This window comes from Talpa occidentalis, unplaced genomic scaffold (genome assembly GCF_014898055.3).
Source record: "Talpa occidentalis isolate TD23 unplaced genomic scaffold, MPIMG_talOcc4v2.1 talOcc4.11, whole genome shotgun sequence".
NCBI classification, from domain to species: Eukaryota; Metazoa; Chordata; class Mammalia; order Eulipotyphla; family Talpidae; genus Talpa; species Talpa occidentalis.
In genome coordinates, this window is record NW_023601104.1 from 36,961,766 (window position 1) to 36,976,125 (window position 14,360).

General features: G+C 37.1%; 1 protein-coding gene across 5 annotated transcripts in view; it reads left to right on the top strand.

Moving 5' to 3' along the window:
* NEO1 (neogenin 1) overlaps positions 1–14,360 on the top strand; it is a 180,746-nt gene that overhangs the window by 132,722 nt on the left and 33,664 nt on the right. For all 5 annotated transcript variants that reach the window (XM_054688657.1, XM_037502890.2, XM_037502892.2 and 2 more), the window contains exons 9-14: positions 58–212; positions 4,189–4,337; positions 4,647–4,785; positions 9,495–9,544; positions 10,593–10,740; positions 13,248–13,358. In XM_054688657.1, coding sequence (XP_054544632.1) covers positions 58–212; positions 4,189–4,337; positions 4,647–4,785; positions 9,495–9,544; positions 10,593–10,740; positions 13,248–13,358 — 752 coding nt within the window. The remainder of the gene's footprint in view (positions 1–57; positions 213–4,188; positions 4,338–4,646; positions 4,786–9,494; positions 9,545–10,592; positions 10,741–13,247; positions 13,359–14,360) is intronic.

Below are 14,360 nucleotides of genomic sequence, written 5' to 3' on the forward strand. Positions count from 1 at the left end.
TTTCTAGAAATTTCCCTAATTGATGTTCTTTCTTTCCAAATCCCTCTTTGTCCAAAGGGAACGTGTTGAAAATACCAGTCGCCCAGGAGAAATGCAGGTAACCATTCAAAACCTAATGCCAGCAACTGTGTACATCTTCAGAGTTATGGCTCATAACAAGCATGGCTCAGGAGAGAGTTCAGCTCCACTTCGAGTTGAAACCCAGCCTGAGGGTAAGTCTTCCACCACCTGCAGCCCCACTTGTAGGTAGATCTTTATGAAGGTCTGCCCTGTGAATAGCCTTGTACATCATTGGGGTGCAAGAAAATAGTTCCTCATCCGTTAGGGGAGACAAAATTAATTCAGATCAAACAGTAGCAAATAGTGTAAGACAATATAATTCTGATGCATGTTTAAATTTTACCCATCCTGTAAGAACTAGCCCAGATAACCTTCTAGAATCTTTCCTCAGATCCTAATATTGTTTCTCAGTAGTCTTAAGATATAGTATCACTTTCTTTCCTTAAGTTCTCATATTAATGTACATTGTTTTATGGCAAAACAGTCTTCACAATCCTTTTATTTTCTTGAATTTCTGATACAGTGCTTTGCATGTGAAATAAGTGTTTCATAACTGTAATCAGAAAGTCAAACAGATTGCTCTGATGTTTACATTCACCACACACTTCAGAATCCCTTTAAAGATTTCATTTGGAGCCGTGGGTCTTTTGGCCTAAATAGTGTTACGTCTACTCATATTTCTTAAGGTGTTCTGCAACTGAGATGAGTATTGGATTGTTTTATATTATAAATATCTTGTATATCTTAAATTTTCACTGCAAACTATAGACCTGAGATTGGAAGAAGAAACAATTGAATAATAATTAATGCTTTTCCCACTGAGACTTTCATCTACACTTTTTCCTTCCTTTAACAAAGTCACTGTTTTCCTTAGAATCTTCTCCAGTTCTCTTTTACCATTAGCTGTATTGGTTTTTCTGTATTAAAAGTTTGTAATAAAGATTTTACTTCAGCTAGGGGGCATATGAGATATATTTTTAGAAGTTACTCACCAGAGAACTAAACAGACTAATGACTTTGCCCATGAAGCTATGGAAATATCTCAAGGACTTTATTTACCCTGATGGATGGAATAAGTAAAATCCAGAAGCTGTGGAACTTTACTCACTAATACTATAGCACGTTATTCATTTATCAAACACTGGTTGAGCATCTCCTACACCAGCTACTATCCAAAGGTATTGGAGATCCAGGAGATGAGCAAAATAGGATTCTACCCCTTAAGAGGGAGCAGTCAAGATAGGTGGCGTGGATCATTTCAGAGATAGAACTTGAAGATCAGAATTCAAACCCAGCCAAGAACAAGAGCACCATCAGAGAATCAGGGGGTTGAGTTAAGGATAGAATGTGCCCTCATTACAGGGAAAGGAGGTTGAATTTCACAGTTAGTACATTCAGATAGATGCAGGAACAAATTGTTAGTCAGTTTTCCTACATTAGCTTCAATGAACAAGTGTCATGTGAAAGATATTGGGATACAGAACAAGGGACAATTTCTGTGAAAGAAAAGTAAATTGAAGCAGGTTCCTAGGAAAAGATGAGATCTGAGGTCGACCTTGAAGCATCTGACTTAGACTAAGTATTCTTGGGGGAGGAAACTGCATGACCCAAATCCTAGAAATAGGATCAAACAGTATACATGCAAGGGAATCGTGATAAAAATGAACGCAATGACTGCTGAATTTGATATGGTCCCAGGATTCCATCTTACAACTGTGACCCATTTGAAAATACATGAAAATATTTGTGTGTTCATACTCATATTTTTCTTGGGAAAGAGTCTGTGGCTTTGATTACTTCAAAACTTGAGTCAAAACTCTTGAGAACCACTAGAAGGGTCATTGTCAAATTTAAAGATGAAAGAAAAGAGATGAAGAAGGCTATCATATGCTGATCACTGTGCTAGGCAGTCAGGGTGTAAAGATGAGTAAGAGTGGACTTCTGACCACAGGAACTTCCACTGTGGGACCACAGACAAGTAGATTGACAGTGTGGGCTGTCTCACAAAGAAAGCAGCCAGCATAGTCCTTTGTTCATGGAGTTTGTTTAAAAGTAACAAAAGAGGAATGTACAGGGAAGGGACATCAGTTTCTGGTGAGGGTATTTTAGGGATGGAGAGAGACTGTAACACATTTTCACACGAGAAGTTAGTGTAGAGAGATGTGAACTTCATCTGGAAGTATTCAGCTTGTGTGAGGAGGTGTAAGTGTTGGAATCAGCCCTTGGAAAATAGTTTATATATTTAGTTTCACAAACCACTTGACTTAAAATTTTTTCTATTATGCCACTATACTGCTGAAAGGAAAGAATTTATTAGCACCTTTTTTTAGGATCTTATTTACGTACATTTAGCCAACGAATATACTGAAAGTGATTTCAAGGGAATTTGGGAACTGTTTTGTTTTTCTTTCCCTTTAATAAGTTAGAAGGAAATTTTCCATAGCAGCAGAAGTGAGACAAATCCCACCTGTCAGGCTGCACAAAATATGCTGTTCACATTAAGTGAATAACATGATTCATGACTAAATAAAGCCCACAACTGTTTAAACAACCATATTCAGGCTTCTTTACTTTGGTAGCAAAACTAATCTTAAGCTATGTTGCTGTTATTTAAGAAAGCCAGTTTGTCATACATTTTGTTAGTTTTTCCCCCTTTCCTTCACTCTAATGGATGTCTGTTACTGAACCCTAGCACCAGAGAAATTGTTTTCAAATAGGGACTGTGTGCCAAGTGTAGGCATAGAATTTGTGTGTAGATTGGGATTGGAACCTGTCAGTCAGACTAAAAGAATATCATAAGGGGGCCTCCCCTGGTGGCTGGTGGCTGGTGGCGCAGCAGTTGAGCGCTGGGCTGCGAGGCTGCCCGCAGCCTCTACAGCCCCAGTTGGTTCCCCGGCCACCGGCGAGGGTCCCACAGAGAGAAAAAAAAAAAAAAGAATATCATAAGGTATGTGAGCCAATGTAAGAGTCAGAACCAGGCAGACAATTGATTCTCCATCATATACATCTTATAGGAGGAATTACAGCTGTCTGATTGGTCTTCCTGAGCCACATTTTAGATTTAGAGACTGCTTGATCTTTACTCCACCACTCACTAATATCCATTCACTTAGGAATGGTTCTTAGAGGTCTCTGAACCTCATCTGTAAAGAGTGTTGAGTGCAAAGGTAAATAAAATGTCACTTAAATACATGTAAAGCACTAACTGCTGTACTCGATTAAGCATTCAACAAATGATAGCTATTTTTTAAATAGACTATTATTCTCTCCCCTAGTCTTGTTCCCGTAGTGCTGTTCTTCCATGGTATGTTCACATGTCTTTCTGAACACAGATCTGATCACGTCATATATGTTCCTACTCATAGTTTTTCAGTAATTACCTGCACCTACTAGAAATAATCCAGACTCCCTAGTAAGGCACTACATGTTCTTCACTAACTGGTTCTTGTCATCCTGTCAATCATTATCTCTCCCACAGCTGCCATCTTTTAATCTGAGCCATGTAGCACGGTTTTCTCCTACATCCTCCTCCCTGACCTGTTTACTGGTATAATTTTTTCCTTGGTATCTGAGAAAAGTATTCATTTTCCTTAGCCCCCAGAAGTCTTCACACCAGCCTTCCCTTTTCTACCAAACCCTCCCAGAGCAAAGTTGTGTACTCTTCTCTCTCTCTTCATTGTGATCATTACCTAGCTACTAGCACTTTTGACATTATTTGTGTGTATTTATGTCTGACTTCCCTATTAGACTAAAAGTTCTTGGTGGGTTGGAACTCTGTTCATCACTCTACCTCACCACCTGACAAAAGAAGGCTCTTTCTGTGATGGTCGCTCTTATCTGCTATACAGTCCTTCCACAAAGCTGGTATTTTATAAACCACAAAAATTCTAAAGTTTTCATATTTTTCTTTGAATAAATTTGAGATACTTTATGGATACTTTACAGATAATTTTTGGTTTTAATTTGAATTATAAAGGGAAATGTGTTTAATTGTGTATTAATCCTAATACGTTAATCAAATCACTTCTTAGTTTTTAAAATAATCCAGTATGGCATTAATGCTGAGAATGGTTATTGAGGAATGCAGTTAATTTCATATATCTTGCTCTCTTGAAATTTTCTTTCCAGTTCAGCTTCCTGGCCCAGCACCTAACATCCGAGCATATGCAGTTTCACCTACTTCCATCACCATCACATGGGAAACACCACTGTCTGGCAATGGAGAAATTCAGAATTACAAATTATACTACATGGAAAAAGGGACTGATAAAGAACAGGTAAAAGATGAAGCCATTTTCCAATACATTGATTAGATTAGTAAATTTGAAATATATTTCCAAAAGTCAAAATCTGAAAGAAAAGTAATGTATAGGAAACACAAAGTCAGTAGAGTCATTTCTCTGTACCAAGATTTTTACTAGTAAAGGTCACTAAACATCAAGCGATACTTCTAAGTAAATTGCCAATGTTTATGATTAATCTGCTTTGACTGCATTCAGTATGGAATTTGCATAGTTAATTCTTCATAGTGCAGCACTTCTTTTGGCTTGAGTGGCATATATATAAATTGTTTTGTTTTATTTAAGGATGTTGATGTTTCAAGTCTCTCCCACACCATTAATGGGTTGAAAAAATATACAGAGTATAATTTTCGAGTGGTTGCCTACAATAAACATGGTCCTGGGGTCTCCACACAAGATGTGGCTGTTCGAACATTGTCAGATGGTAAGTCTTCCTTCCTTTGAAACACAGTGCCCCTGGTGGCAAAGAGGTGATCATGGGCTTTGATACAACAAGATTTAGTTCAGATCCCAGTTGATCCCTGGGAGTGAAACCTTTGTCAAGTCACTTGACCTAGCTGAGAATGTGTTTTTTACATCTAAAATGTAGTTAATACCAATTTAATTGGACTGCTGTAAACAGTCAGTCAGAGGATACAGCACATGCATTGCCTGGTACTGAGTTATGTTCTCAGTGCTTTTATTTTTACTTGGGGCTTTCATAAAGATTGTTGTTTGTTCATAGCACAGATCATTCTAGTGTTGTTGGAAGGCTAGCCTTGCTGTACTTAGCAATCATATTTGCATGCCAAATGGGTCTTTTGTAATGACATTTCATTTTTCACTTGTGATAGAATTTCTAAGCTAAGTTGTATGTATATACCCATGACGCAGAGTAGTATTTTCCAAAGTACAGGTTGTCAAAGAGATTGAGTAGGCATAACTAGCATTTTTTTAAAAAAAAAGTTTTTTAGAGTTGACAAAAAATAACATCATCCATTGTACTTGCTATGTGTACATATTATTTCCTGAAACTCAACTATAATCAGTGTGTTATAAAAATGTCTTATTTTTTTAATGTATATTTATATGTCCTTATATATAAACACACATGCTTTAGGAACTGTAGTTTGCTCCCCTTAAGCAAATGACCAAATGCAGCATCACCAAGGAGCAGACTGACATCATGTGCCTCCTGAGTGATGCATAAGAGGAACATAACTCTACCTCTCACCTGTGTTTAGTCCCCACCAAACATGTTTAACTTGAATCTGATCATGGTGAAGAAGCTAGACATACCCAAACGGGCAAATTCTACCCCTCCAAAAGAACTGGCCTGCATTCTTGAAACATATTAGTCTTAGAAATATAAAAAGTTGGGGAATATTCTAGAATCTAGATTAAAGAAGAGTGAAGACACGTAGAGAAGCATATGTGATCTTTAGATCCTCGATCTGGTGATTAAAATGCTACAAAGATACTGGTTGTATAATTACCTAGTGTTAGATAGGTATAATAGGAAGCAACAGTGAATATTAGATATCTTATTAAGTGTATTATTAATTGTGTGTTAGGATTAAATTTTCTGAATATGCTTGTTATCATTTTGTTGGAGAATGTCCTTGTTCTATGGCATTTAGGAGAGAAGTACCATGATGGCTGTGTCTCTACCTCAGATTCAGAAGCATCATAAAGACAAATAACCATGTGTATGCATGCACAGTGAGAGAAATAAGGCAAATTGGTGGGGTATTTACAGGAGGAAACTATATGGTGTTTATTGTATGATTCCTACCACTGTTTTCTTTGTGCTTGATATTTTTCAGGATGAAAAGTTGGGGGAAATAAATAAAAATTGTAATTTGATTAGCCAGCTACACAGTTGTTCAAGACACTTCAGAAAAGTTGAGGGGAGAAAGAGATTTAATGTGGGCTTTTAAATTTACATTATGAGCCATATTTTAACTGCACACAGGTGGGTTGGCATGCCCAATACAGTGCCTGTCATGTGCACTGAATGTGTCTTAGCTCAGTGATTAAGGGCATCACTTTGAAGTGAGACAAATCTTGGTTCTGTCGCCAGCTGAAACAAGGGTGGGTTAACTGCCCTAAACCTCACTTACAGTTTCCTTATCTCAAAAACAGAAATAATGACAAAAAAACTGTTCTGTGGAATTGTATGGATACTGAAGTATGGGCACATATAGCAAATTGTAGCAGTGATGGTCAAGATGGTGACAGTTGTGATGACAACAGCAATGACAGCACCACTGTTGAGTGCATATGCAGCCAATGCATAGGTTCTTAATAGGGAAATGAATGGAACAACTATAGATTTTTTTCCTCAAAAAAAAAACCAAAAATAGGTGCCCAAGACCTACTCCAGACCCTTTGCACCTGATTGTCAGGGTTGAGGCCTGATATACTTCGCTAGCATGATATACAACAACTTTACAACAACAAAGAACTAAAGCATGATATACAACAACAGAGAACTAAAGTCAGCATTTATGAATGGAGAGAGAACTAATCAGGTCTACTTAAATTTTCTTTGCTTACTATACTCACTACAAAGAGGAATGGTGTTGCATTTGTGGACTTTGAATACCCTATCTTATCCCTAATATGTGAGAAACTGAAGTTCAGCTGTTTCTTTAACCAATAGCTCCAAACTTCTCACTTCTAAATGAGTGTTCCCTGCTGTAATAGTTGCTTTGGGAAACCAGATGGTCACTTTCCTGAGGCTGCCATTGCTTAAATATCTCTTTGCTCTACTAAAAAAGAAATTCTTCCCATTGGATGGAACTGGAGGGGATAATGCTAAGTAAAATAAGTCAGAAGGAGAAAGACATATACCAGATTATATCACGTATATGTGGAATATAGAGAAACAAAGCAAGAAAGCAGATAAAATCTGACTATATAACTGGGTCTATCAGGAAGGAAGGGAGAAGAAGGAAGTGGGGAGGGGACCCAATAGATTATGGTGGAGCACTATGGGTGCCTTGGTGGTGAGTGTGGTGTAATACATCTACCTGAAGGGGGAGATCCTATACCTCTGAATCATACACAATGTTGTAAACCAATGTTACTTCAATAAAAGAAATTATTATAAAAAGACAGTTTAGGAACCGCATAAGAAAACAAAACTCACTGATTTATGCAATAACATTGTGAACCTATGATAATCTCTCACTTGCCATATTTTTGAGAATTGGTTCCAGAAAACTTATGATCCTTTCTCCAAGATAAATACATGCTATCATCAAGAATATTCAAAGAATATGTTGAAGGTTCAGAGGTCTGGAAAAATTCAGAACCTAGGAAAGTTTGAAGTCACTGTCACATCTCTAAATAAGTGTCTGACTTGCCAAGGCACAAACTGACATGGATATATAAATGAATGTGTCTTTTTTTAATTTTTTAAATTTTTTTTAATATTTAAATTTTTTATTTTTATATTCCCCATACAATTACAACCCCCTTATTTTGACCCCAATCCCTCCTTTCCCCGCCCCCTCACCCCCCGTAGAGTGTCTCTAGTTCATCGTTGTTTGTTGATTTTGATATTTTCTTTCTTATAGTTATTCTTTTTCCTGGTCCCTTATTTAAGTTTTCTAGATTCCTGCTATGAGTGAGACCATCCGGTATTTTTCTTTTCCATTCTGGCTTATTTCGCTGAGCATGATCCCTTCCAGTTCCATCCATGTTGCTGCAAATTGCATGTGTTTATCTTTTTTGAATGCTGAGTAATATTCCATGGTGTATATGCACCACATCTTCTTGACCCAGTCATCTATTTTGGGGCATTTGGGTTGTTTCCAAAGCTTAGCTATTGTAAACAGTGCTGCTATAAACATAGGGGTGCAGGTGCTCTTTGGAATTGATGTTTCTGTGTCCTTTGGGTAAATACCTAGGAGTGGAATTGCTGGATCATATAGAAGCTCTATGTTTAGTAGGTCAAGAAATCTCCACACAGCTCTCCATAGTGGTTGGACCAGTTTGCACTCCCACCAACAGTGCAGGAGAGTTCCTTTTTCTCCACATCCTCGTCAACATTTGTTGTTGCTAGTTTTTTTAATATGTGCCATTCTCACTGGTGTAAGATGGTATCTCATGGTAGTTTTGATTTGCATTTCCCTGGTTACAAGTGATGTTGAACATTTTTTCATATGCCTGGTGGCCATTTGCATTTCCTCTTCAGAGAAGTTTCTTTTTAGGTCTTCTGCCAAATTTTTGACTGGATTATTTTCTTCGTTTTTGTTGAGTCTCATCAGCTCTTTGTAGATTTTTGTGATCAGTCGTTTATCATTAGTGTTGTGCGCAAAAATGTTCTCCCAGTTGGTGGGGTTTCTCTTTGTTTTGGTTATTGTCTCTTTTGCTGTGCAGAAGCTCTTTAATTTGATGTAGTCCCAGCTGTTAATCTTTGCCTTCACTATCACTGTTTTGGGTGATGTGTCTGTAAAGATGTCTTTGATATGCATATCATGTAGAGTTTAGCCTATATTTCCTTCTATGTATTTTATGGTTTCAGGTCTTATGTCTAGTTCTTTAATCCATTTTTAGTTGGTTTTTGTGCATGGTGTTAGGTAGTAGTCAAGCTTCATTCTTTTGCATGTAGCGACCCAGTTTTCCCAGCACCATTTATTGAACAAACTTTAAATGAATATGTCTTACTTCTCTAATGAGTCAAACCTGGCCATCCCTTATCCACATAGTTCAATCAATATGAACTCTGAGGTGGGTTAGAATTTTGATACATAGGGCCTCCCTGGTGGCACAAGGGTAAGTTAAGATGCAGCCTATGGGGCTGTCCGCGGCCACTGCAGCACAAGTTTGATCCCCAGCCAGGGGGCTGATACATGGCACAGCGAACCTCTCCTGGCTCGCCCGCTGCTCCCCTCAGCAGTGTATTTTGGTCAATCTTCCTGTTCTGTCCCTACTCTGTCTCTGGTGGATCCTCTCACCCCACCCCACCCCCATCTCTGGCCTGTGCCGCGGTTCAGTTCTTGTATGCATAGATAAATAATTCTTCTAAAAAAAAGAATTTTGATGCATAATTAGTGTTGGAAATGTGCATTTGTGTAAAGTCTAGCCAAAAACAGTCACATGATGATATGTTGGGTGATTGAAAAAACTTTTCCTTTTTTTCAGTTCCCAGTGCTGCTCCTCAGAATCTGTCCTTAGAAGTAAGAAATTCAAAGGTAAAATTTTATGTTGCTGTTACTCATTTTCACTACTATACTGTCAAATCTCAGAAGGGTTTATAGCAGGGAAATTTTGTGGGAAACCATCAAAATATGTGAATGCTAACATTGCAATCATCTATTTGTTTTTTAAAATACTAAGCCTATAAATTACAGCTTAACTAAAAACAATCATAATCAGAGAAATAAGGTGACATAGATATGTTAGTAAGGCTGGACTTAGAAAACCAACTCCAGCTTATACTGTGTAACTTTGCTGCCTTTCTCTATTGCCAAAATTACTTTAGCTGTACATATACACTGCAATTGTTATATAAATCACAGCATTTGAGATCTTACCATTCCAGAACCTTGGTGATACACAGAAAGAAGATGTTTATGATAACATCCCCCATGTAAATTAAAGGCAGACAGCTGTCAGACTGGGTGCATATGCTCAAATCCTCCCTCCAAGTCAACTTCACTATACACTTAGGGTTATGGATGCCTCTCAGAGTCCAGAGCCTTTTCTGGGCTGCATAGACAACTGAGGGATTCAGTCCTTTTAAAAAGTCCAGTGGGACTCCATTTCTTCTTTTAGAAACAACAAACAACAGTTGTTAATTAATGATAACAGTTGTTAATTACCTTCTGAGGAATTTTAAATGGATATTATTTAATTTCAGCTATTGCATACTGCAGATGGGAAAGAATCTTTACACCTAACAATAATTTACTACCAAATTCATCTGCTTCTAATCTTGTATTTTCCTTTTGAAAACTCTTCTGAGACTTTTGCCCAGTGTTGTCATTCTGGAAAATATCCAGTAGGTCAAGTGCCCAGGGTATATTGCCCACAAATATAATATCCCTTTCTGATAATGGAAGATTTTAAAATTAAAAAGTGTTCTTGAGTGATTATTAAATAATTTAGTAAAACTCTGAGTACCCTGCTGCCTTTTATATACCTCCTTTACACAGAAAAATTAGGGTAGTAATATACAAAACCTTTGGGTCCAAACTTTTTATATAGTCAGTCTTTTCCCTATAATCTTATTTTTCCCAGAGTATTATGATTCACTGGCAGCCACCTTCTCCAGCCACACAAAATGGACAAATCACTGGCTACAAGGTTCGCTATCGGAAGGCCTCCCGAAAGAGTGACGTCACTGAGACTGTGGTAGCTGGAACCCAGCTGTCTCAGCTGGTGGAAGGTAGGCTGTACTGCACATGAGCAAACTTGAGAGAAGGTCTTTCTCAGATAGTGAAATGTGCTGGTCTCTCGTGTGGATACCATGTTGCATGAAAAATATACATCTTTAACACTAGCATCCCACTCACCACAGCATGGTGCTCCGTCATGAGTGCTCGTAGGAACTGAGAGTGCATGAGAGAAGGGCACCCCTCTCATCTTCTGCTCTCTCCTGGGACTATACTTTTTGAAGGCAATAGACAGAAGTTTACCTACATTACTGAAGTTGTTACTTTCTCTTCTCTTCCTTGGTTTTTGTTTCTTTTTCAGATGCATACATATATACATATTTATGCATACACATACATGTGTGAATATTTATGTATTTATCTTTTAAATTGGGCTCATAGATACATATATAGAGAGAGTACAAGGCACGGTACGTTGGTTCTATTTTTTTGTTTGTTTTATTTCAATAAACATTTAGCAGACCCCCACTGTATGCAAACAGTGAAGGGCAGTATTGCTCTGCCCCCCAAAGACTTTGAAATTGATTTAGAAATGAAAAGATAAAACTATAATACAAATTTTAAGAAAAAGGAATATTCTAATTACATGACTTCTTTGAACTTTTGGCTTAGACAAATAAAAATTCTTCAAAGAAAAGACACTTTTGGCTTGATAAAAATTATTGGAAAACTCTTTTACAGGTTCTGCCATCTCCAAGTGGTATAATTTAATTTTGGGGTTTTTTTTCTTATTTGTGTTTTTCTATTATCTTCATATTTTCTTTTTTTAATATATGTATTTCTTGTAATCTAAAAGAAAAGGTAAAACAAAACTATAAAAGCAAAATAAAAATTACTCAATCAAGGTAGTAGCAATTATCTACAAAATTATTTGTATAATACCAACTCCACTTGTATGTATGTGGCCTGAAATATTTGTGCATTGCCATATTAATGTGGTAATCATTCTTGCTACTATGGACATGATAAAGTCTTATAAATTGCTTCAGAGATAGCTCTTTTGGGTAGTTTTCCCTTCACATGAAACACAGCAAGTGGCATACTTATAAAAATGAACCCAAAAGCATCTCAAATTGGGGCCCCTTATAAGTGACAGAGATTCCCCCTCTTTCTTCCTTAAATAGAGTTGGCTTAGCAAAGGCAAGTTGGCTTTGCAGAAGGTTGGGGGAAAGATGAAGTGCTTTTTAATCTTTGGATATTGGCACCATGCTTACAGAAAATAGCAACAGATGGTTCTGAGAAACTCTTTTGGGATTTCCACTCTTATATAAAAGAGAACTGTAAGAATTGGAGGTATGTCATTAGTATCAAAACCCTGCGAATTAATTTCGTCATCCTTGGGGAACTCTTAACTTTCCTTATATTACATCCCTCCTGCATAGTAAGTGAAATGATTAAAGAAGCTTCACATCAGTCACTTGTGCCGTTGGGAGTATAATCTTGAGAGGACCAAGGTCTGGGGTTAAAAGATATGATGGCGCTTCCCTTCTTTATAGCTTCAAGTTTCTAAAACTTGAGAGAGCCATTGACAATGAAAACCTATACTCTGGTAACCCAGTAAGCTTTCTCCTTGCTCCTTACTTCACAGATGGGGTTGGCTTCCTTTGGTATAGGAGAAGGTAAATATATGACTCCAAGGATATTTTTCACCCTTCTAGTTTCCAGTATTTATATATGGGGAGCTAAGATATTTCATAAATCTTTTAAGACCTATCATAATATCTATTACCTACAAATGCTAAAAATTTATTAATGTTAACTATCTACACTTAAAAATGGTTAAGACAGCAAATTTTATGTTACGTATATTTTAACACAATAAAAAAAAGAAAAAAATGTAAGACTGACTATATTATTGGTTGTTGCCCTATATAAGGGTAGACTTTTACACGTAGGTCTTTGTTGACATCTATACATTGGTAAATTGTGTACTTTGTTAGCTGATACTAAATATGAAGAGTTCTATAGAGAAGAAATACTCTAGTCCTCTTTTTGGACAACTAGATTGTGAAAAAATTTTTAGGTGCTATTTGCTATTCAGAATTTTTCAACTGTGAATGTATTATAGATGTCTCACAGAACCTGGTAGACATTATATTTTTGCATTCTTTCCTGGATTTTGGTGTTTTCTGAGACCAACTGACTTTATTCCTTTGTTCTAACTCTTTCATTATCCTTGGCCTCTTTTGGGCCTTTCACTTCCTTAGTAACAAAATTTAAAGGATTTTATTAAATGATTTCTAAAATGCCTTCAAATGCAAAGAATCTGTAGTCTCCTTGGAGCTTTACTCATATCTGTTTTCTCTTAGGAGGGTTGGGTTTCAGCCTATAAAGGTGGGAGCTATTCTGCTCTACTTACATATTGCCTGTTCTGTATTATCAAGATTGTAGTTATCTACCAAGTTGGTAGATGAGATAATTGCTTTAATGAAGGACTGTTAATGTTTCATATTCCAGAGCTCTTGTTCAGCTTATCATTTTTTTGTCATTTGTGTCTCAGGTCTTGATCGGGGGACTGAATATAATTTCCGAGTGGCTGCTCTAACCATCAATGGTACAGGCCCAGCTACTGACTGGCTATCTGCTGAAACTTTTGAGAGTGACTTAGATGGTAAGAATAATTGGCAGGGGGCCTCCCTGGTGGCGCAAGGGGTTAAGCATCAGCACTATGAAACAATTCGGAGCTACAATCTCCAGCCAGGGAGGTGACCCACATGGCACTGCAGACCTCTCCTTTCTCACCTGCTGCTGCCCTCAGCAGTGTATATCAGTCAGTCCACCTATTCTGCTCCCCAGTCTGTCTCTGGTAAATCCTCTCACCAACACCCCCCACCTCTAGCATACACTCAGCTCTTGTATGCATAAACAAGTAAATCTTTAAAAAGCAAAAAAGAATAATGACAGGGTTGGCACAGGCTTAGTACTAACTATAGTTAAATGAATTAACTGGAAGGCCACAGATTTGGGGTGTGTATAACTTAAATTTGTGAACTTTTGTTTTACACTGCTCTCATTCCTGTAATATAGCAAATCTAGAATGTTGTGCTTTGTTTTTTGCAGTGGCTTTTAGAAAATTGTCCCTTTAAGCAGAACCAGAAAAATAAAAATGTACAGGTGCTTTAAGTCTAGCTTTGACCAAAGCGCTTAAGTAGATGGATGATCTAAAATTTAAGACTGAAATACATGAATCCTAAAGTTCCCCTTTTCCCTGAGTCCTGGACATTTTGCCCTTTTATTCACCTGTTTTTTTCAGTGAATAGTTTTGTAGTATTTATCCTTATCAGAGACAGATGCTGCAGTTGGGAGACAAAAAAAAAAAAAAAAAAAAACCAAAAAAACACAACTTGGTACTTATTGTAATTCTTGGTTTACTAATTTTTAATTAAGATGGCAATTTATGCTTTGAAATATGTATTTGAAACATAACTCTCAATTGCCACCTTTGTAAGCTTCTTGGGTCCACCACCATTTAAGCTAATTGGTAGTTCTAAAATTTTATATTTTCTGCCCTATTTCAGTATTTAGAGGATTATATAATTGACACCATTGCTGTAATGTAATCCTTGATCACCTATGATAGCAATTAGTTGGTACAATGCCTTTCCTTATTCTA